Source organism: Phasianus colchicus, chromosome 3, assembly GCF_987193195.1.
Source record: "Phasianus colchicus chromosome 3, bPhaCol1.hap1.1, whole genome shotgun sequence".
In the NCBI taxonomy this organism is placed as follows: domain Eukaryota; kingdom Metazoa; phylum Chordata; class Aves; order Galliformes; family Phasianidae; genus Phasianus; species Phasianus colchicus.
Genome location: NC_143438.1, coordinates 25,100,973 through 25,124,568, shown reverse-complemented (window position 1 = coordinate 25,124,568; position 23,596 = coordinate 25,100,973). Strand labels below are relative to the sequence as shown.

Here is a 23,596-nt window from a genome sequence, read left to right as displayed (position 1 = left end):
TCATTTCTTTTTATTGTAGTATTTGTGAAGTGATTACTTTTTCATTCAGCATACTAGGCCCACACTTGTTTTTTAATTTCTGAATTCTTGCTTGAATTAGTTCTTTATTATCACAGATGTGAATTGTTTAAATGATAGATAATATGAAGCTTTCATAACCTTACATGAGCTGTAACAGAAGCATCTTTCTTACCTGTTCTGACTTCCTTAGTCTTACACTATTACTGTCAACATGTTTAGTGCACATGGCTATTTATTTATTTATTTTATTGTTGTTATTTATTTATTATATTTATTGTTGACTGGCTGTTTGGATATCTGAATGTTAAGGTGAAATTTGAATTTGCAACACAGTTTTCAGTGACCTTTGAACTGTCTACCTGTGACAATGCCATATGACTTCTGGCAGTTTCAGTTCAAAGAGTTGTGACAGTAATGCAAACAATAATTTTTCCACTTGCATTTCAGTCAAGATACAGTAACTACCAGTTATTACACTGCCTGTTATGGTAGATTCAGTTCAATAAGTTGTCATAAAAATGGCTGTATCTTTATATAGTTATTAATTACATTTTGGCTAATAGTGGTAGGAATAAGTGAAGCCCTTTGGCTTGGTGGCAGGCTAGGTTTGTTATTTAGTATTACCACATTACTGACTGTTGAACAGGTAATGTTTGCTGTGTATTTTTCTCATTACACTTATTTATGCTGATTTACTTTTTACTGGTGTTAAACTTGGCTCTTCATAGTGCAGGTCATAGAATCATAGAACGGCTTGGGTTGAAAGGGATCTTAGGGGGATCATCTAGCTCCAACCCTCCTGCCAAGGGCAGGGTTGCCAGCCACTAGAACCACAGACATGTGGTGGTGTATTTTACCAACTAGTATCTACGCTGTAGAAGCTATCTTGATTTGGGTTTAGTATTTTACATATTTGGTATAATCAAAATCAAAGTTCCCTTTCAGGGTGACTTGTCCCTGATGGAAGGACTGAGCTTTCATACTGTCTTCTTCCCCATCCTTCTTAACTGGCTGTGTATTGGTTCAGACTACTGAGGCTGAAGAGCCATATGTTAGTGCGTGCATTTTCCTTTTCAAAGATTGTATGATGCACCTACCCCTGTATGTATTGAATCTCAGAATTTTCCATTTCTGTCAACTATTAATTTGGCACATTAGGAAATTGTTGAGATTATCAGTATCCAAGTGTACAGTGCTATGTCTGACCTCTGTGAAGTGAACAGCATATTTTGCATTGATCTCAGCTATCTCTCATGCTTTCAGATTATTCGTTTTCAGTAATGCAGAGACCCTATGTAAGAAATGTAAAAGAGATAAGGAAGAAGACATTCTAATTTTGTATGAGGGAAAAAAGACAAAAGCCTGTTGTTTTCATTAAGATTTAGAAGAAAAGTGATGAGAGGTTTCAAATGCTTGGGTTTTAATATATATGTTAATGTTGATACTAGAAAATGTCTTTACTGCTGCAATCAATACAGGTGTTCCTGCAGAAGTTTTATCCTTGACTGACTTATCTGTTACCAGCACAGCTTGTAATGTGGTTGCAGATTATGGACACATGAGAAAATGTGATTGAATCACTGTGGTTTAGCAAATTAGCATTTGTTACAGGAGCCTTGAAACTGGCAATTGGGGAACCTTATTAGCAAAGATTTACTTATCCTTCTCTGTCATGAGCGGCTGCTCTGCACACTTAGCACTATCAGTTGATAACATTTTCTTCTTGGCTTCCCACATAGCACAAATTATCCTATATATATATATGCTATATATATCCTATATGTATATATGCTTTATTTTTCCTACCAGGCTGCATACAGTGGTAGCACATGTCAGTTAGCTAGCACATATTTCTTCAGTCCTCTTTACCCAGCATGTCTTGTTTCACCACTTCCTTCACACCTGAAATTCATGCAATTATGCTTTCCTTAGTTTCTCTTATCCCTCTGTATTTGAAAAATAATTTGTAGATGCAGTGTGGAAACTGGATCTGCTTGTGGGGGCTGGGAAGGTCATGCATGCTAGAGAGAAAATGGAAATGCGGAGACGGAATTGGTGGGATTGATGTATATGCCAGTCATCCATAATAAAGTTAGTTCTGGCCTATAACTGTGCCAGGTGTAAAGCTCTTAGCAGTTTATTTACCATGGCATGTGGTGGAATAAACACATTTATGTAGCCAGTATCCGTGCTTCAGCTGGTAGGCACTGAGTTGAGAAAACTTCACTCTGCTGTAATACCAGCAATTCCTCTTTTATGTTGCCATGATTTGCTTATTGAGGCTGTTGCTGTCATTCTGGAAAAAATGTTCCTTTGCCAGTGTAATGGAGTATGCAGAGTATTCGTGAAATATTCCTAATGCTATTCTTTAGTGGCCTTTCAGTATCTAAAGGATAGAAGGAAACAGACTCTTTAGCAGTGTCTGTGGTGATAGAACAATTGGAAATGCTTTCAAGCTCAAAGAGGACAGATTTAGGTGTTAGATGTAAGGAGAAAAAATCTTTTAGAATGTGGGTGCTGAGGCACTGGCACACAGGTTGTCCAGTGCTGTGGTTGATGCCCCTGGAGACTTTCAAGGTGAGGCTGGATCAGGCCCTGGGCAACCTGGTGTAGCTGTGGTGTCCCTATTCATTGCAGGGCAGTTAGAATAGATGGCCTTCAGAGGTCCCTTCCAACTCTAGGGATTCTATGATTCTAGTGCATATATTCTGAAGTCCTTCACTGTCTCTAAATTCAGTAACATCTTGTATTTTAGAACCTGAACTACGTGCTGGGTTAGTTACTGGGTATAAGGAAGGAAACAGAGAGTAGGAGGTTCAGTCTGTATCTTTGGAGGGATGTGAAGGAACTGATTTTTCTTTTGAAAAGTAGGATCATTCTCTAAAGTGTTCAACGATGAAGGCAAATTACCTGATGATGTATTCATGTTCTTAAGTAGTGTACGGAAGAATGTTGCTTAGTAATTGCATGTTGTTTGTAGTTTTACTTAGTTTGTTCAGGTCCAAACTTCTGGATCTTTAGCAAAATGATCTGTAAGATGTCATCCTGTAATTACACTGAAGTGAGTAACCCATTTTCTTGGGCTCATTATTTACAGTAAGATTTAATTGAAGGATAAAATGGGGTAACTCTTATCTGGTCGCTTGGACAAACTTTAACACAGCGGCCAGTATCTTCAACCTTGTAGAATAGGGTTGTTTTGTTTATGTTTTTTGGGAGGGAAAGGGTGAGTATATATCTGAAGGGTGTTGCTTTTCTTTATGCAGTTCTGGTTCCCTCAATGTAGTAAGATGTAGGAAGGGACTTGCAGAAGCCATAAAATCTATAGAAATAACACAAACTGGCTAAAAAAACACTCAGGATATTTAATTCCTTCTAGGAGGAAGGTTAGTATTTTCAGAATGCTACTGGCCAGCAGCATGAAAAGCACAGATAACTTTGTTGTATTTCATATTAGTTCTTTACAATATTATATGTGACTTCCCTGGACCTGTTCACGTGTATTCATCCACTTACTACCTCATGGCAAAACTAGCCATAAGTGGGGGAAATGAACAAGCTTGTAACATACTTAAACCTGCACAACTTGTTCATTGGGAGTAACCCTTTAGGACATAAGGAAATTCCTGGACAGTTGCCTTGGTATCAGTTTCAAATTGTGGGTAGGTTTGTACAGGGATTTGCTGCAGTTGTGGGATAGGGAAGAGAAGCAAGAGAATTTCATGGTTAGGAAGAGCAAGGTGTTCTCTCTGTATTGGTACTGTATGTTTTCTGTTGTGCACCTGGCATTTATAACCTCTTGGAGTGGAGGTGATGCTGATGCTCCCTTCATTTTTGTTTTTTAATCCTGCAAGTAACAAAAGTGAAGCCTGAACTTACATGGTTTTCTTAATATTTTTAATCATTATTATACACTGTATCAACATAACAGGTTTGGGGTTGTGGGGTATTTTAATACCTGTATATACTTCTGTTGCTGGGATACTGCTCTGATTGGAGCTTCTTTCTGTACTGCCTGTGTCATGGCTATTAACTCTTACACTTCCTTGCAAGGAAAATAGCACTTGCAGGATAGTTTTCATTTGGATTAGCTTCGGTATTTGGAAAAAAATGGCAAGGAAAGATTAAGTTGAAAGTGTTCATTTGTTCTACTTGTTGGGAAGTTTAGTGGTTATTATTTAGGGTCAGCAGATTGTGTCCATTGTGTTGGTCAAAGCACAACTATGTAGTGTTTGTTTACTAAACAACCTCTGAGGAAATGGGAATGCTAAGAATGCTTCCTGTAATAAGCCTGAGGGTAGGATAGAGCACTGGGAATTCTTTCCTACTTTTCTGTTGTGGATCTTTTTGTCAGCTGAAATGTATTGACAAACTGTTTCCCCGAAAATTGGGTAAGGATGTGGGCCTTCTTCAACAAATGAGTACATAAATAAGGAATAACAAGTAACTGAGCACACTTAGGTTAGTGGACTGTTCATTGTACCTTTCTATTCAGTGGCTCAAACGGGCAGAGAAGTCAAAATGAACTAGATAGAAGCTTAATGTATTACGAAAATGTGGCAAGTCAAGAAAAACATCAGTTCTCTCAGCACCCACCTACCCAACTGCTGGCATCACCAGGGATTAAGATTTGGAGGATGTAACTCAACTCACCCTGAGCAGTAGCAATATTGTGTGTTTGTTTGAATGCTCTGTTGTCATTGTGGAGCCTTTAGAAAAATTAGTATGTAAAATTACCAGTGCAGTTTTACTGTGCTAGGATGGGCATTCTTCTTACAAGGGTTCTTCTTACAGACCCCCCTGTTTACACAATTTCATGAAAGAGTATTATTTTTTTAATTGCTTTAAACTCTCACAGCTTCCCTTTAACAACTAAATCATGACTGATTTCCTCGTAGCCTCCTCTGTAGTTCCAAAGTGTTGATCAAAAATACGTTTTTTCAAGATTAAAAAAAATAATCCTCGAGCTGTCTGCTGAGTTATGTCTTGTCTGAGTGATACAGTAAGAAATACGCTATAAGTAGGTATTCTTTTAGCACACTTAACATAAATCTACTTATCTCCTCATTAAGTTATCAGGGACGTTCATTCAGCGTGAGCTGAGATTGTTAGTAAGTCTTGAATGAGTATTTTCTGTGGTTCTATCCAATTGCATAGTAAATCTGATTCTGTAATAAGAAAATTGGCAATTGGTAGACAATGTCAAAACGTATTTGTGTGGTGCTCTCCAGTTGCTGCTCTCACATTTATACTCCCCTTCTGTTACACTTTTATTTTAGTCCTTTATTAATGAATTTTGTTTGTTTGCCGAGTGCCTTTGAAACCTAAAACTAGTTAAGGTTTATCTCACAGTTACACAAAGTAACAGCAAAACAGTCACACACAATCCACTTATTGTTAAAGTGCACCAAACTCTCTGCATTCCTTTGCGTATTGATGCTGTTCTTCTGTGCTGCTCCTGTGTTCTCCTTACAATACAGATACTTAGGGAAGTGTCCCTGGAGAGAAAAGAAGTGGTCTGTTCTCACATAGAGGCTTTCTCTCTGGGTAAAAGCATGAATGCACCTAAAGAGAGCAGGGTTGTTGCTTAGAGAAAAAGTGAATGCAGGTGGATGGCATGAAGCAGTGTTTTTCAGACTTGCAGACAAAAGGTTTTTATAAGAGGGTGGAAAATTTTTCTCCAATATTTCTTACAAAGAAAAATGTAGGTCACTTATATGGCTAAAAGTACGTCAGGTTTTCAAAAAATAGTCCAGGTTAAATGTGTTGATATCTTCAAGTTCACCTGTCACAAGTTACCAGTGTAACTGCCAACTGTCCAGGCAGCAATATCTTTGTGCTAAACTGTAGTTTATCTTCTTCATTCACATCTGATATTGATGCTGGACATTATGACTTCTAGGCATCCATATAGATGTGCAGAAACTACTTGTATGTAATGACAATGTTAGAAATAAATGTTTCCAATTGCTTAAAGTGCCATGAAGACTTGAGGTAATCAGTGCCTGTAATCTGAAAGGTACGGTTCCGTATCTGAGTAGCATTTAGGGAAGGATAAGTTAGAGATATCAGTAGCACTGTGAAAGAAATGGGGACGTGCTCAAAGGTTAATGAACTGTCGTGCAGCTCTTTTATCTACGGACTCAGGTAATAAAAGTGAATGCACATTAAAAAAACTTTGACGTTATTTTTCTTGACTTCTGAACGTAGTGAGACTTATGTTGTATATGTGTGTTCAATTAAAAAGGTCAAGAAAATTTACTATTATGAGAATTGCCACATGTTCCTTAATAGGTGGGACTGTAGTAGAAATTGATATCCTTTGAAAATGAAAGTTTATCTGCATAAATTTCAGCATTTGTAGATAATTCATTAGTTGCCTTCAGTTTATGCTGCTTTACTGTGTTTTTTCTTTGCTGAATTTTGTCCTGTTGGATAGCAAGTTTGGGCTGAACTATTTAGTACAAATTGAGAGAATGCAAAACTGGCGATTTATCTTGTTCCATGTGCTTTTTCCTTGAACTAGATTTGTAAGTAATAGGGATCTCTTCCAGGTGATGTTAAGTGGGAGAGCTGCTGAATTTAAAACCTACTTTTTCTTGCAGGCTTCAGCTTATTTTGACTTTGCAGTGAATGTAGTAAAGCTATTAAGAAAACAACATCTCTTAGTCAGAAACTAGCATGGAGCATATTGATTTTCCTATTAAACTCAATGTATAATGTAACAGATGTGTCATGACATTTTTTGTTATTTATTTGGAGTGATCTGTTGGAAATCTGTAGAATATGCTTATTTTCATTGTAAGATTTTTCTCAAATACAAACGTTTTGTAGCTCTCAGGTCTTCTACGTAAATGCTTGTTTAAAGGCTGAGCTGATTAATAAATGCCTTTTCTACACAGTTTATTCCCCAGATATGCCTTCACGGCTTCCAATCCAAGACATCTTTGCTGGACTGGTTACGAGTATTGGCACAGCAATACGGTACTGGTTTCATTACACACTTGTGGCCTTCGCGTGGTTGGGAGTAGTACCTCTTACTGCATGTGAGTACACATTTACTGTGCTGTAATACTTGGATACACAGGAAAATTTGTTGCTTGGTTCGGAAAAGCTTTGTGTGGGTATTGTTGGGTTACTTAAAAACATGATTTGACTTATTTCAGTCAGAAATTGGCTCTTGAGCCAGTACTGCAATGCATCAAGGTGTCGAGACAGGAGAAAATGCATAAAAGCTTTTAAACTTTTTACCGCAGTAAAATGCCAATTTTTAATTGTCGTCTTGAAAATGTGTATGGAAGTTTTAATTTGATACTATTTGTTAATATTTGACTAGAAGAGTTGTAATTTTATTTTTTAACTGTCTAAAAAGAAGTGCAAATTTTTTGTTAGTATGAAAATTGAAATTCCTTTTAAGTCATGCATAAACTGGACAGTAAAGCTGTTTTTAAAGCAATCTTTAAAGGCATCTGTAGGTAGTTAAAGAATTAGCTAGAAAATAGGAGCACACATTGAAATTGTTGCAGCATCTAGTTTGAAATTCACTTTCAAATACAAACAGAGAACTATTGAGGTTTCAACAAGCTAAAAATGAAGAGAAGATTAAAAAGAAGGGATGAGAAATACAGTGTTCGGTGAGGAAAGTGATTGGAAGAGCATCCTTAGAAATGGTAGAATACTCTTTGAAAAGAACAATGGAATGCCAGTGAACGAACCTCCCTAGTCAGTTTCTCAATATGTTCTGTGCTTTCAAGTGTAGCTGATGCTGGCTTAGTTGGAGAGTAGCACAGTACCAGCATCACCTATCAAAGAGTGATCCTATTCCTGTAGTTTGTCCTTTCTGTGCATGAAAAAGAGCATTTCTGGACATTGTAAACATGATGACAAATCATCTATACTAAAACTAGAAAAAGTTAAAATTCTTCAGGTGTCTGATTTTAGCATAGCTTTTGCTCTGACCTTTGTTAGCTATCTGTTTTACAGGGTTTTGAACTGCAAACTTCTGCAAATGGGAAATGTTAGCAATTTTGAATTTTACAGCAGTGTGAAAGAAAAAATGTTCTATACGAGTCCTCTGGTTATTGGGATACATTGCAACCAGCCAGAAGTTTTCAAAATATCTTGTATCATTATTTCATTCTGGTAATCTTTTTCTCCCTTTCTCACTTCGTCTTTTTTCTTTTATCATATTTTTCTTATTTCTTTCCCCTTTAAAAATTTCATTTTGAGGAACATAATTTCTTCTGAAAACTGAGTTTTATTCCTGGGGTTTTTGACAAATCTTGGTTTCTACCTTTGATTTACAAAGTGTAGATATCATGCACTTCTCTTATTAAAATTTTCTAAGGACAGCAAATAAATATTCAGTACATTCATGGAAGCACTTAATTTTCTTAACTGTCTGAAAAGCTGATGATGACTCTTCAGTGATAATTGTTACCAAGAGTCACCACCTACAAGTTAAGTATATAGTACTTCATTGATTTCTTTATTTATTTTTACAAATGTCATTGTGCCATTGTTAGTTTTAATATTCATTTAGTAAGTCAATACGACTGGATTATAACTACGATTTCAATACCAAGCTCTTTTACTTTGTCTTAATTCTTCGTTTATGTCACATTATAAATGGTGTGACCCTCCTAATGGATTCCTTTAGGAGTTAGTGTGCTGTGAATGGTGTTTGCATAGGATAACCAATGTGATAGAGCCATTCAGTCTAACAAACCTTGAAAAATCCATTTATTTCCCTTATCAATACTTGTTTCAGCAATAGAATCTTTTGTAAGTCTTGTCATCTGATATCAAGTCTACTTTGATTTCCCCCTTATTCTCGCATGTGGCTCACATAATTGTGTGTAGCTGGCTTCACAAATAAGTGTTTTTCTCCTTATTTTGTACCTAGAAGAAAACTGTCTGCCAAGTTATTTATGTAGCATATCCCAAATGAGGTACTTGCTTGAACAAAGAATTAAATGTTCATCTTCCAGATTGTCATGCTAATCATGCAGTTATCTCATTCATGGGCAAACATGGTGGGGAATAAATTCTTCATTCTTTTTTGGTAATTTCACTTTTTTGTGGCCTTTCTATCTGAGATGGGTGGGTACAAGGAATTTCTCTCTATAAACTTACCCTCAGCCTAATCCCAGTGGGCTGGTAGGCTGTTTCTGTTCTCCTGGCATGCAGCATATTTAGATGGAAAAAGTTAATTATATGACACATTGTGATCTGTTCAGAGAAGTGGAATTAATTGAGCCAATTTAATCCAAAGTGGCTTTATTCTCTGTGATAATTGGATTTAGCCTCTTAGTTCCCAGGGCAAAATTCCCAAAGTATTTCTGCAGTACATGGATAAGAGAGACATGAACACTCTGAGTAAAGTGGGTGTGTATGGTAAGGCAGTGGGAAGTGCCATAGTGTGAGATGGGTTATCTAAAGAGCTTCCTTTGTCTCTAGCTTAAGAAATCACATTCCAACGTTGCACTTGAGTTTATGTTTCTGGAGTGATTCAATTGCCAGTTTAAAAATTGTATAGATGAAGAGAGCAGTTCTGTATACATTTCGTGTAGTCACACGGTGGTTAAAATTGTAGATATTTGCAATAGGATTACTTGCATCTGTATGAGTAAGGTGTGAATGGAATTGGGTATGTGAGCACCAGCAAAAAAAAAAAAAAAGGAGAAGGATCAAAAAATATTTGCTGATTGCCAAAGAGCATTCTATATGTGATTTCATTCCAAAGAAGAGGGAAAACAAACAGACCTAACCATAAAGGGTCAAGAAAGCGAAGGGAACAGGACTGGAGTTATAGGTTATATAAGTTATGTAAGGAAGACAAGATAACTCTGAAATTCATGAATTTTACCTAAGACTAGAAAGGGATAAAACAAAATGATCTTAAGTGGCAGCTGTGCATGAAAAGGAAATTTAAAATCAGTTCCTTAGCACCAATCAAGAATTATCCAAGAGGTGTGACAAGGATTTAATGGCTGGTGTCCTTTGTCTAAAGTGTTGCACACAAGATCTGTTCCAGACTTCCTGACTACAGATCTTAGTGCTGATATTGAAGAATGAAGTCTGTAAGGAAAAAGTAGTTTGAGATCAGTTTGCTTATGGATTAAATTGTGTTAAATTATTTAAAAAGTCAAGTGAAAAGATAATAACTCCAAATGAGACGATAACAAAAAACAACTTTATACCATGCTTGTGTTTTTTTTTCCTGCAGGTCGTATCTACAAGTGCTTGTTTACTGGCTCTGTGAGCTCACTACTGACACTGCCATTAGATATTCTATCAACGTAAGTACTTAACCAGGCTGATACAAAGAAATTTTCTAGGTAGATAATCATGAAAATGGTTCCTTAATGTCCCTTTCTTCACCTTTTTTTTTGCATCCATTGCAGTCTACAGAACCTATATTTAGGGAGAAAAATAAAGGACTTGTGTGTGTCCAAGTACAGCTTCACAATGCTTTGACGTGTATTTCTTTGACAGAGTTGATTTCAGTAGCATCTGGTGTCACCTTTTCTAGTGTCACTTTAGATTTTTGCTGCCTGTGGTCTTTACTGTACCGTGCAAGCACAAGTATTTGTATAGCTCCATAGAGAGCCAGATTGATGCTTCTCAGGGCATGGCAAAGTACTCTGATTGCATATTTCTTCCTTATTTTAAAAGTCTTAGTGTGGTTAGTCAGTTTCCTGAGCAAATTCAGTATGGTCAAGGAGAAGTAAAAGGGTGAAAGTAAGTGAGAGGGACCACCTGGGATAGGAGAGAGCATTGCTTAATTCAAGTATTTCTTGCCTTATATGAAACCCTAGTTTCAGCTGCCTAGCTGAATGTTGTTTTGCTCCTGCTTTACAGTTTTATGTGAGTTGATACTTCAGGTTTTCTAAAGTAGAGTGGAAGAAAGAATACCTGGGATATAAGACTGCCTGAGAAGTTGAATCAAAGACAGACACAGCAGTTCCGTTTGTTTTTAGGGTAGCTCTGCAGATAAAACATTTTGGTGCATAAACACATCTTTTGCTGTAGCAAAGACAGATTTTTTCTACAAGAAACAACTTTGATATAGCAATTTCATTTACCTATTAGCTAAGCTTTTCCTGAATGTTCTTTTTCCTGAACTATTCTTGAAGCTTCTTTTTATCTTGTTTCTACAGGAATATTTCTACTCGAACAGTAGTAATTTCAAAAGTCAAAACAGAGGGACATATAAACTTTACCAAATTAGAATTTATCTTGGTGCTTAGAACTGCTTGTACACACGAACTTAGAGAAACTGCCTTTCAGGAGAGTTTTAAAAAATAAATCATAGAGTTTCTTCACTAGACACACAAATAAATTCAGCTTTTCACACAAATGTGGATTTTTGTTGATTTGAACTGGGAAGATTTGTTTGAGGTATTTAACAAGTTTAATCTTAATAAGCAGTATACATTTTTAATTAATGTTTGTTTTCTCTTTAACAGGGAGAACTTATTGGCAGACTGTTTGCAGGGTTGTTTTGTGGTGACATGCACTCTGTGTGCATTTATCAGCCTTGTTTGGTTACGTGAGCAGATTGTCCATGGAGGAGCACCGCAGTGGTTAGAACAGAATCAGCAGCAACCACTCAATGGTGTTGGTCAACAAAACGAGGTAAAACTTAACTGCTCAATAGTTCGTAATAAATACAGAAAATGTGTTTATGTGAATTAATATGTTATCGAACCCAACAGTAATTTCATCTGATTCTGGTGTATATTTGTACATGTACAGAGGTTGAACATATGCTTCTATATAATATGTTAATGTCACTGTTCAGTTCTTGACGGTCTATAAAGTGGAATGGTAATGGATTTGTTTCAGTATCATTTTTGTTAGGTAGCTTTAAAATTGTGTAGGTTCTTATGACAATTACTTGTCTGTATTTTATACTTTTTAAAGAAAGTTTTGTGCATATAGAGCTGAATTGTCAACTACAGTAAATGAAAATGCCATTTTTGTCTTTTTTATTTTGGTAGTTCATGAGGTATCAATTCACTGTTCTGTAAGTAGTTGGAAGCTTTCTGAAACCTCTGAAGTTACAGATTCTCTGACCTCTCACTTGACCCCAATTTACTCGTTTGCTTTTTGTTCTTTGAGGAGACTCTTGTGTAGGAGAAGAGGTGATACAAGCAGTACATGCATGGGGGGGAATATTTAATTAAAGTTTTACATGTTTTTTAATATGTCAGCTTTTTAAAAAGTGAGATACAAATCCTTAGTTTGATTTATTTAAATCATCCTTCGATTATCTTTTTAATTTACTGACAGTTTTCATAAGCTCCAGAAAGTTCTTCTCTATTAAGCACTGGTGAAACCACATTTGGAGTGTATTGGACTCTCCAGTACAGTAGGGGAGTGGACATACTGAAGGGCCAACAGAAGATTAAACAAAGAGCCAATAGAAATGATTAAAGAACTGGAGAGGCTAAGAGCAGCTTACTGTTCTACTTGGGCAAGATGTGCCTTGTTAGTGTGTATAAATGCATGGTCGGTAGGTATAAAAGACAGATACAGTGGTTTCTCAGTAGTATTTAGTGACAGGACAAAAAGCAATAGCTGCAAGTAGAAGTACAGGCAATTTCATTTGGACCTTTTTTTAAAAAAGAGAGAGATTGTGAAGTTACCTGAACACCACCTGGAAACAGCGCTGAGCAACCTGCTGTAGCTGACTCTGCTTTGAGTAGATGAGATGATTAGGTGATCTCTAGAGGCCTCTTCCAACATCAGCTAGTTTGTTTAGAACTCTGAATGTTTCTCTTTGTCTTCTAAGAGATTTATTGTTGCCATTTAATGCTTATCTAAATTAAAAAAAAAAAGTAATTGTTTTGTTTTTCTATGAATACAGGATAAAGTACAAAGATGGTAGAAGCAGTTTAACTGAGTACTGCATCCTGTTTCTGCAGGCTCAGGCTGTTGCAAATGGAGCTGTTGAAAATGCTGTGCTTGATCAGCCTGCTAACCCAGCTGCTGACGATGCAGTTGTAGGTGAGAACCCAGAAATTCAAGAAGAGCAGGTAGATGAAGAGGAGGAGGATAACGAAGATGAAGAAGATGCTGTAGTAGAAGATGCAGCAGATGCAAACAATGGAGCACAAGGTAACAGGTGACTCAAAACAGTAATGTTCTAAATTTTTTAATATAAATGAAACTGTTGAAAATAGAACTCTAATAATTCAAGGAAGCTATTTGTGTAAGTTTCTGCTTCGATTTATCTTCCTGCTTTTGCAAATTTCATGCATTTCTCTTGAGTGTTAAAGCTCACTGGAAAGCTGTCAGCATTTATGAGTTGAATGTTATGCACCTTAGCTCTTTTTTTCATTGAAGACCGTGTGTGGAGTGGTTACATCTGTTTTTGGGTGAGTCTGACAGCTGTAAGAATGGCCTTTGTCTCCTCAGATGACATGAACTGGAATGCTTTGGAATGGGATCGAGCAGCAGAAGAGCTTACTTGGGAGCGAGTAAGTAGGAATAATTTTCTTGAGCCATTTCTCTCTGGTTTGTATTTAATGATATGCAGTATTGCTGCAACAAAATCTATTTGGGATACATTTAAGCACTGTTGGCCAGTGTGAAAACTGCAGTAAGACCTGAAATGAAGTCAGTGGGTTAAAGACAGGATATTATTATTATTACTACTCCCTAAGCATCAGAAAGTTATTTCTTTGATTTGCTGTGCAGTAACAGCTTAAGATCTTTTAGCAGAGACCTTTCAGAATCTTCAGCTGATTGGTCAGTTTTAGAAATGAATTGCAGCTTCTGTTGAGAATGCTATACCATGTTAACAGCATACAGGTGTTATGTGATATATAGTTCAGTACTTCACTTTTGTAATCCTGAAAGTACCAATCAAATTAAAGAAAAGAGGAAAACTGAAGTTCTTATTACATACTTCATTTGCATATTTGTAAAAGATAAATACATTTAATAAAAAATGATGGAGCATGTTAATGTAATATTGTTTTTGTTTTGTTTACGGGTCACACAGGTTCCATAGTTAGACATGTGATGTATGCTATGATCATTTTGTTTACTAGTGTCCAAGGCAGGCAGCTCTAAATCTAGCTATTCTATTTCTAGGTTATGAGACAGTTGTTGCCTTGAACAAGGTCTAGAAATCCTCATTTCATTATAAGGGATTGTAATTTAAACTCAACAGGCAGTTCAGCAACACACAGCTACTTCCTCACTTTCTCCTGTTGAGATGAGAGAATTGAAAATGTAAAAGTGCAGGAACTCATAGTTTAAGATGAGGACAGTTCATTAGATAAAAATAAAAGCTCCAAACACACAAGCAAGGCATAACAAGGAATTAATTTGCTATTTCCCATTGACAAGCAGGTGTTCAGCCACTTTGAGGAAAGCACGGCTCACTACTTGTAATGGTTTAATGGGAAGATAAATGCCATCACTCCCAGTGTCCTCCCCCCTTCATCCATTTTTGCTCCAGCTTTTACTGCTGAGCATGGTGCCATGTGGTATGAGATATCCTTTGGTCACTTGGGGTCAGCTGTTATGGTTTCTCTCCCAGTTTCTTGTGCATGCATGAGAAGCAGAAAAGTCTTTAGCTCTATCTAAGCACAGCTCAGCAACAATTGAGAACATTGGTTTGTTATCACAATTTTCATTAAAAAAAAAAAAACAAAGCACAGCAAAATATGAGCCTCTACAAAGAAAATCAACTATGCTATTCCAGACAAAACCAAGACAGGGACACATCACGATCTTTTTATGTAGCTAATGGAAAAATTTTAGGTTATTTTTTTTTTCAAAGCTATTTGATGAAAAAGAATATAGGTACATTCAGGTTTCTGAACTCTTATATTGTATGTGTTGAAAGGAGAGTCTTCTCTTTTTTTATTTTATGTTCTGGGACATATTGTTGAACTAGTGAAAAACACTCTGGATGCCTCTCCATGAATGTACAAATCAATTTTAGCAAACTCTTACAATCTTTTCTGAGCCTATGAGCTGGTATAGGCAATACTCGTTCATGTTTAGCAGGGTAGGTTTTCCTGCTGTTTTATCTTGTGCAAATAACGTTCAAGCCTTCTAAATTTTCAAAAATACATTTGCTCTTGGTTTACTTTGTAAAATATGTTCAGCTTTAACATCTTGAAACTTAGCACAACACCCTGAACAAATTAATATCAAAACTGCCATTTTTCAGCAGCATTATTATGAGAGTCAGGACTAAAACAACAGATAATCCTTGAAGTGTGGGGACAAGGGAGGTACTGTATTTTTTGTAGATCTGTGGATGCTTCCTGTAGCAACCGTAAGGAGTGATGGAGGATTCGTTTCCTGTAAACCAGTTTCGTTCTAAATTTAGTAGCACGGAATATGGCAACATTATCTAGTTACTAATTGCTTTTATGCACTGAGGGTAGGATGATATTCTTGCAGTTCTTTAAGTGAAACATAAGGTAATACCTTGCAATCAGGAACACAAAATTTGCTTTTTTTTTTTAATGCTGTATTATTTAAACAGTTTTAAACAGTAAAACTAAAATCTCTCTTAAACATAAAATCTTTATTGGTTAAATTCTTCAAAGTGTTGGTAAGAAGTAGCGTATAAAATTAATCCATTACATTATCAATACGTTTTTATTAAGATAATTCTACAAGTATATCACAGTGTTGAATGAGAACTTAGTTAACAGCATTATTATCAAGAATTTGTCTGAATTCTGTTAGCTGAGTGATAGAAAAACTTTTGACTATTGAATATTTAAAAATTGGAGTGAAAAAGGCTTCTATTAAATATATTACTTGTATTTTTCTGAGTGAATAAAACCAATTTTCTTATATCTGCAGATGCTTGGGCTTGATGGATCTCTGGTTTTTTTAGTAAGTACAATCCTACATTTCAGAAATTTGCATAGCAGGCTTGTCTTTGAGAAAACTGGCCTTGTATTAATTCTGTTTGAAGTGTCTAATTTCATTTGGTGTATATTTGTAGATATAAATTATATAGATTTTCGTACAAAGTAATGACCAAGGAAACCGTTTTATTAGGAGTTCCACAGAGTAGGGTGCTCTGTGTGGCATAAAAGTGGAATTTCTTACAAGATGGGATAACTCTGGGTCGTGTACTCTGTGGTAAATAAAAGTCAGTTTTTTTTTTTAAAGTGTACACTGCTATTGCATCCCTGTTCTAGTCTTTAAGTTTTGTTTTTTGTTATGATTAAAGTAATGCCCTCATTTTACCTTCTCTGGTTTTGCTCTGATACCAACAAAATTGCACCAGAGAATTTTTAGTGTACGCTGGAGTTTAAAGTGTGAGATGATCAGTGGTGTTTCTTGGCTCTGAGTTCTTTTGGTATATGTTATTTTTATTGATATCAATATGAAGTCTTTTTTGAGATCTTACAATAGTCAGTCTGCCTATTGCAGGGCTTATCTTTTAATTTATTTCCAAAGTTTCTCTAGTTTAAGGAAATTTAGCAAAGGCCTCCTTAAAAGTTGGCTTTTTTAGACTTTTCTGTGGAGAGACTCATGGTAATTATTTCCTCTGAAAAATTGGTCTGTGTAATGCATGTCATGTAGTGGGCTTTGTTACCATTTGTTTGAAAGATTCTTCCCGCTGTCCATCCTCTCTGATCATTGGGGATGCCTGGCTTTGGCTTGTGGGTGAGGAGAGGGACAGTGAAGAGTCAGTGGCAACAAAACTTTAACCCATCTTAGCCATATTTATCAACTGCCAGATCTCCTATTTTAAAAATGGAAACCCTTTATATTTTAAAGGGAAAGCTCAGTCATGCTGGTTTTGAGCAGTATCATTTCTGCATTATCTCCTGTATGAAAGAAAGAGTTCTTAAATATGAATGCATTTATTAGGTAGTGTAGTGAATAAATGTCTCATGTTTGAAGTATAAGGTCTTATATTTCAATGTTGTGTCTCATATTTAGTGACATTTATGTACTGTTCTCTTGTCTTCTTCCCTTCTTCCCCCCTGTTCTCCTTGCAGGAACATGTCTTTTGGGTGGTATCTTTAAATACATTGTTCATACTTGTGTTTGGTAAGTATCATTTGCTCTCAGAGTTAAAAATAATAATAATAATAATAATTCTTTGTAAGGTGATAATGCAGCTTAATTTTAAGGCTGTTGGCTCAAAATATGTGTTGAGACTTTTAAAAATGGAACCACAAATGAACTAGGAATATGAATAACAAAACTTCAGTGCTTCTAACTTTGTCAGTTTAATTCCTTTAAGTGAATAATTTTAAAAATAGGAAATCTAGCAAAAGCTTAATGATGTCAGTGAGTTTTCCAGGTGGGAAAGTAACAAAAAAAGAATGGCTTTCTAGAGTAAGTGAGCAGGAGATATGGGAATTTAATTTGTATCTCAAGCCTATTTTTAGTATCTTTCCTGCTGGGTAATACTGCTTAACTTATAATTGCCAGATCTCTAGCTATTAGTTATCACAGCCCTGGTGAGTTCAAGTGTCCCTTCAGGAAGTACTTCAATAGTAGATAAAACAGAGGGAAAGAATTTGAAACCTTAATTACTGGTCCAAAAGTTCTTCTGTGATGTTCTTTCCAACAAGTTAGTTATATTGACTTAATTCATATGTTCTGTAGCTTATTGTAGGACTCGCAGAAGAAGTTTATAACCTATACATTGAAAGGGATCTATTAGAAGTTCTCAAAGTTATTAAAAAGAAAAGGTAGACTGTGCACAGTCATCTCATAAAACACTCAAGATACAGCAGTGTAGCTGTACAGACAATAAGTCTGTATTTATTGTGGATTTTTCATCTGACTACTACTTGTTCTCACTGGGCATGAAGAACTCAGCAGGTACTGTGAAGAATGAGAGGCACTAAGCTCTTTGACAGGGATTTGGATTAAGACTTTCTAATCATTGGTTAAGATAGCACATCTTGATAAATATTTCAGGTTTTGTTTTGTTTTTGTTTTTACACTTTGGTTGTATGAAAACGAGGAGGAGAGAGAAGATTATCAGGCTTTTTGAGGGTATATTTAGTCCACAGTAGTCCCCAGAGGGGATTGTTACGATATAGCAAAGGCAAGAAAGGAAAAATGAAAGACAGCAGATACTGCTTCTCTTTTACTTTCTTACTGCCTCCCTCTAGTATTGTAGGAAAGAGAGCTTGAATTCTTTAGTCTTTTGTAGCTTAGTGAGACCATAGAATGAGCTGAAGTGAATGGTTGATACAATTGAAAATACACAGGTATCCAGAAGTAGGGGAAGTACTGTGTTTTTTCAGTACATTCCTTCTGTGACCTCAGAATGGGGGAAAGTTATCAAGAATTATGACAGTTCTTAATACAGTAATTCAGGGTAGAGGTAAAAGCCTTCTCAGTTTCTTCCCATGCCTTCATTGGAGTGTTGTCTTTTCCCCTCATATTCAGGTCTTTCATTTTTCATCATCATAAAAGCGAGAGCAAACTGAATCATTAGTAAAGTAACAGGCTCCTACAGCAGTATGTGTATGAGATCAATATCAGTCTTGTACATAAGACTGGAAATTTAATTAATTTCCCCACAGCTACATGAGCTAAAAAGGAAAAGTCTGCGATGTATGTGCAGTTTTATATTTGTAGTCCTTCAATGGGAGTTCTAATCCAGCTTTCAGCATTTTTAGGATAGTGAAATTACAACACAAATCTTTGTACAGAGAGAAAAAGGGGTTTTGAGTTGTTTTCTCAGAATTGATGAGAAATAGAATGATTACCATGTTGTATAACACATCCTGCAAATAAGATTCTGATTAGCAGTCTTCATGGCTTTTTTTTTCTTTCTGCTTAAATTACACAGCATTTTGTCCATACCACATTGGTCACTTCTCCATTGTTGGCCTGGGCTTTGAGGAATATGTAAGTACTGTTTTATACTTTCAAAATGTAAAAACTGACAATATTTATGTAATCACAATATTTTTGTAGTATTTTTCCACTTCTGTTTGTGATTAGAAAAGTGACCTGAAAAGTCATTTTCAAGTGTGCTTTCTTCCTTTTACAGAAAATGCATGTATGTTTGGGTTTTTTTTGTGTGTGTGTGTGTGTGTGTGTGTGTTTCTTAAAAGCACCTTGTTCCTCATGCATTCTTTGTCTATTGGGTAGTTTTCATATCTGGTATTGAAGGCAAGGGGGTTGTGTAAGGTAAGGTTCTTTCATGTATAGAGGTAAATTGTGGAAGTTGGACAGGATTCATGAGGATCATTGAGTCCAACTCCTGGCTCCGCAGAGGACCGCCCAAACCCTATGTCTAGAGGGTTGTCCAAACTCTTCTTGAACTTCAGCATATTTGGTGCCATGTCCACTGCCCTGGGGGGGGCCTGTTCCAGTGCCCAACCACACTCTGGTGTGAAGAACCTTAATAAAATTGTCATTCTTCTTGAAGTGTTGAAATTTTGACTATCTTAATTACATGGAATGATAGTGTAGCCTTCTAAGAGATTGATCAATCTTCCCCTGTTGTTTTTTTTTTTTCCCTCTAGGTTCAAGCATCTCACTTTGAGGGTCTGATTACAACTATTGTTGGATATGTTCTGCTGGCAGTGACTCTAATAGTTTGTCATGTATCCTTTTGTCATTAGTTACCTGGTTCAGATCTTACATGTGGGTTGTCTTTCTGGAAATACTTTGGAGATGCACAGAAGTGTTGCAGGTGCAACTGATTTACTGTTTTGCTCTGCACTTTCAGTGAAATTAGAAGGAAATTTTTGCTTACAAAAATTTGGACCTTTTAAAATTGTCAGTAGGACTGCATGCTTCAGATCTCTTGCGGGCATTTAGTAAGACAAATTTGTAGGATATTAGGAGATTTTTAGGCATGTTTGAGTGCCTGTAGATAACTTTTGAAGATCTGTCAAAGATGACGAGTAAAGATGCTCTGATTTTTTTTATTTATCTATTTATTTTTTTCCTCCTCACCATTCTTAGATGTTGCTGTGGACTACGTAGTTGCAGGATTTTGAGAAATGGGACTGTGAAAAGACCAAGGACACAATAAGAAGTTTATTCAAATCTCTTTCTCCTGCCAGATCTTTAGTGTTCAGACTGAATTTCTCTTTCTGAAACACAGAGTCTTTGCAGCAAGCATTGCTTTCAGATGATAGCCTATATTATACAGAAAATTAAGTAACAGTGGATTTTTGAAAGGTAGAATATCACAGGCAAATAGTTCACATCCTAACAGCTTCTTTTTAGAGGAGTTGCCTCAACTTCAGTTTGAAGAATGAATATTTGTTAGCAGTTTCCTCTTCGAGTGTATGTACACAAAGCTCATGTCAACTGTGGGCCATATTACGCCAGCATGCAGTGCAAATGTGGTAATACAGTTGATGGCATGTCTCTGTTTTGCCTCCTAAAAGAAAATTTTGAAATTGGCCTCACAGTGCTATTCATAGCATGTGTTTCTCAAAGGTAGTAGTTTCTCTGGAGAGAAATTCTGGTTGAATGCTTCAAGAGAGTTTGTTCTTATTTTAGATTTACATTTTTGGAGGTTGCCTGGCACGTTTGTCTCCCAGATCCACAATCAATTTTGAAATAGAGAGCCCTGATAAAGTCTTGTTTTTTTTATTTTTGTCTTTTATAAAAACTTTTTGTAGGTAAGCCACATAACAGTGTTTAATATTAAACTATGAAATGCTGGGATGATTACAGAAAGTATTTTTCAGTATTATTTTCTTGACAGAACTATTCAGGGTTTGGCAGCGCTTGTTAAGTTCCAGCGGTCACGTCGTTTGTTAGGAGTTTGCTATATCGTCGTCAAGGTAATCCCATCTTTTCTATAGCAAAACAACTCTCTCAATCAAAATTTGCATGATACTTTTCTTAGCCATTTCTGTTAATCTGCTGAGATGTTTTTTTTCTTTTTCTCCTGAAGGTTTCCTTATTAGTTGTTGTAGAAATTGGTGTGTTTCCTCTCATCTGTGGCTGGTGGCTGGATATATGCTCTTTGGTAGGTATAAAAATGTGGGATAAAAACTTTTTCAGTGGTGTTTGTAGTCAAACAAAAAGGTCTTTATGAGAATTGTGATAAGAGTTGGATAGCACCTTCCTGTTCTTATAAACACAGTATTGCTGGAGTGAAGGAATTGGATTGGATACCACTCGGTGCAAATTTTATTTTCCTTTATATAACTTAGTACAAGACCGCTGTGATAACAAGCTTATAGACAAACTGGTGTACTGAATAAATTTCTTCATGTTTTTTTCTGGGAAAAGGTGATTAGTTTTAAATGGAGAAAGTTAAATTTATAGCTCCGCTAATGCTATAAGAAATTAATTTAACAAGTGTTTGCTTCCATCACAATGCCACCCTGCTTTATAACTTCTACAATGTATGTAAAAAGTGGAGTAGTTCTCTCTGTTGTTGATCAGAAATTGATTCCTACTTGCTGTTCTTAATCTAAATTTTAGTAACTGTTGTTTTTTTTGTTTAAATTCTGTAATTATGGATTAATGTAAGACAAACATTTAAATGTTAAATAGCGTATATGCACCAGGATAAACAAAAAGAGTAACTGTGAGAGTTTGCCAAATGTCATTGTTTTTTTTTAATTACTTTTAGGAAATGTTTGATGCCACTTTAAAAGATAGAGAATTAAGCTTTCAGTCTGCCCCAGGTACCACAATGTTCCTGCACTGGTTAGTTGGGATGGTTTACGTCTTTTATTTTGCGTCCTTCATTCTTTTACTGAGAGAGGTAAGTTGACAAGAACAAGATTGATGTGATACGTAGTTAACGCTTGTGTGTTGATCTATTATATCTTTGACAACTAGGTGTTGTTTCTACTGTGTTTTGTGTGTAGATTGGATTTCAGTGCTATTTAGAAGGGGCAGCACTGTACATACTTTAGTGGAAAATGATGATGTATGAAATGATGATTTTACAGAAGTTGCTCAGAAAGTAATGGCTCCTGTTTATTTCCATGGAAACTACAATAGATGTGAAGAGCACAGCACTATTTGATAGAGCAAATTGTCAGCTACAAAACACCATTTTTCAGCAGTCACCACCATTAGCATGCATTTTTGCCAGCCGTGAACAAGAGCCTGCATGCCACCCCATAAAAATCTGCACCAGTGAAGGAAACCCACAGTTGCCACTGCTGAAACACAGCACTCACCACCTCACTGTGCTCACATCCACTGTTTGGTCTCCATTCATGTTCACCAAGTGTCATTGAGTATCAGTGGGTGCTGTTTTTTCCACATGGAGGAATTCAGTGTCACACCTTTGCTTCATCTGCACTCCCATGTCAGACACCATTCTGTCAGACTGCCCCTCTGCTGCTATCTGTCACAGCAACAGAATGGGATGGGATATTTGTGGGAGGGTTCAACCTCTACTGTCATACCACCAATATCCACCTCTGATGTTTTGAACCAATATAATAAAATAGGAGGCATTGCTTTTGGAGCAGCCCTCATACTGTAATGTTTCAATTGACTAATAATCTTTATGTGTGGTTGCTGCCTTCGAATTAATAATTGAAAGCTAAGCTTGTAATTGTTAATTGCTTCTTTTATACTCAATGAAAATACTTTCTTATTCTTTCCCTGTACCGTTTTGTTATATTTTATGCCACTGTTATGTTTAAATGTTTTTTTTTAAGTGCAGGAATGTTATACAAAATGTAAAACGTGGAATTCAGAACTTCATGTTTGTTTCCTGTTTTCTGCTTTAGGTACTGAGACCTGGTGTCCTATGGTTTCTCAGGAATTTGAATGATCCAGACTTCAATCCTGTGCAGGAAATGATTCATTTGCCCATTTATAGACATCTCAGGAGGTTTATATTGTCAGTGGTAAGGGCTTTTCTCATGTATTTCTGTACTTCGAAAGAAAACTTATGCAATAATATATAATGAAAACAGTTTTCCTTAAATATTTTAACCATGAAGGTGATGAGATGCTGTACCTGGTTGCCAACAGAATCCGCTTCTTTGAGATAAAGAAAACTCAACTGGAGAAGGGAATGAATAAGTGGTTGGGTGAATGGATGATTGTCACTTGGCCAGGGCTAACCCATCATGCACAAAAACCCATCATGCATGTTGAAAAGTTGGATGGGAGAGTAGGGTTGGTTGATTCTGCTATTCAGACTAACATAGTTAATTTCTTTTCTGTAGATTGTCTTTGGATCAATTGTACTGCTCATGCTCTGGCTTCCTATACGCATTATTAAGTATCTCCTGCCTAACTTCCTTCCATATAATGTTATGCTCTACAGGTAAGCATTTCATTTCAATAAGATTTTTCTCAGTCTCTCAGTAACTAGAAAAAAGTGCTCTTTGAGCATTAAAATGGCATTGTTTGGTATGTTATTTTTGTTATTTTGTTGGTTTTTTTTGTTTGCTTTGTTCCAATTAAACCAAATTTTTGCCTGTTCTCAAAAAGTAAAATGATGAAGCATGTAGGTACATCATTCAGTTTGTGAAATGAGGATCTGATAAGAAAAATAAAAGGCATTTTCTAGAAGTTCCATAATTATAGCAGTTTGCTTTCTGCATGCCTTCAAAACAGTTTTCTCTTCAGCCTTATGATAGAACTACTGTGTTTGTTTTTC

The 23,596-nt window shown here is 36.1% G+C and overlaps 1 protein-coding gene across 4 annotated transcripts in view; it reads left to right on the top strand.

Moving 5' to 3' along the window:
* MARCHF6 (membrane associated ring-CH-type finger 6) overlaps window positions 1–23,596 on the top strand; it is a 43,422-nt gene that overhangs the window by 4,920 nt on the left and 14,906 nt on the right. For all 4 annotated transcript variants that reach the window (XM_031589210.2, XM_031589209.2, XM_031589208.2 and 1 more), the window contains exons 4-17: window positions 6,924–7,067; window positions 10,250–10,322; window positions 11,493–11,661; window positions 12,954–13,146; window positions 13,447–13,508; window positions 15,865–15,897; window positions 17,019–17,070; window positions 18,836–18,894; window positions 19,518–19,598; window positions 20,727–20,795; window positions 20,909–20,983; window positions 21,596–21,730; window positions 22,716–22,835; window positions 23,160–23,260. In XM_031589210.2, the coding sequence (XP_031445070.1) occupies window positions 6,924–7,067; window positions 10,250–10,322; window positions 11,493–11,661; window positions 12,954–13,146; window positions 13,447–13,508; window positions 15,865–15,897; window positions 17,019–17,070; window positions 18,836–18,894; window positions 19,518–19,598; window positions 20,727–20,795; window positions 20,909–20,983; window positions 21,596–21,730; window positions 22,716–22,835; window positions 23,160–23,260 (1,366 nt within the window). The remainder of the gene's footprint in view (window positions 1–6,923; window positions 7,068–10,249; window positions 10,323–11,492; window positions 11,662–12,953; window positions 13,147–13,446; window positions 13,509–15,864; window positions 15,898–17,018; window positions 17,071–18,835; window positions 18,895–19,517; window positions 19,599–20,726; window positions 20,796–20,908; window positions 20,984–21,595; window positions 21,731–22,715; window positions 22,836–23,159; window positions 23,261–23,596) is intronic.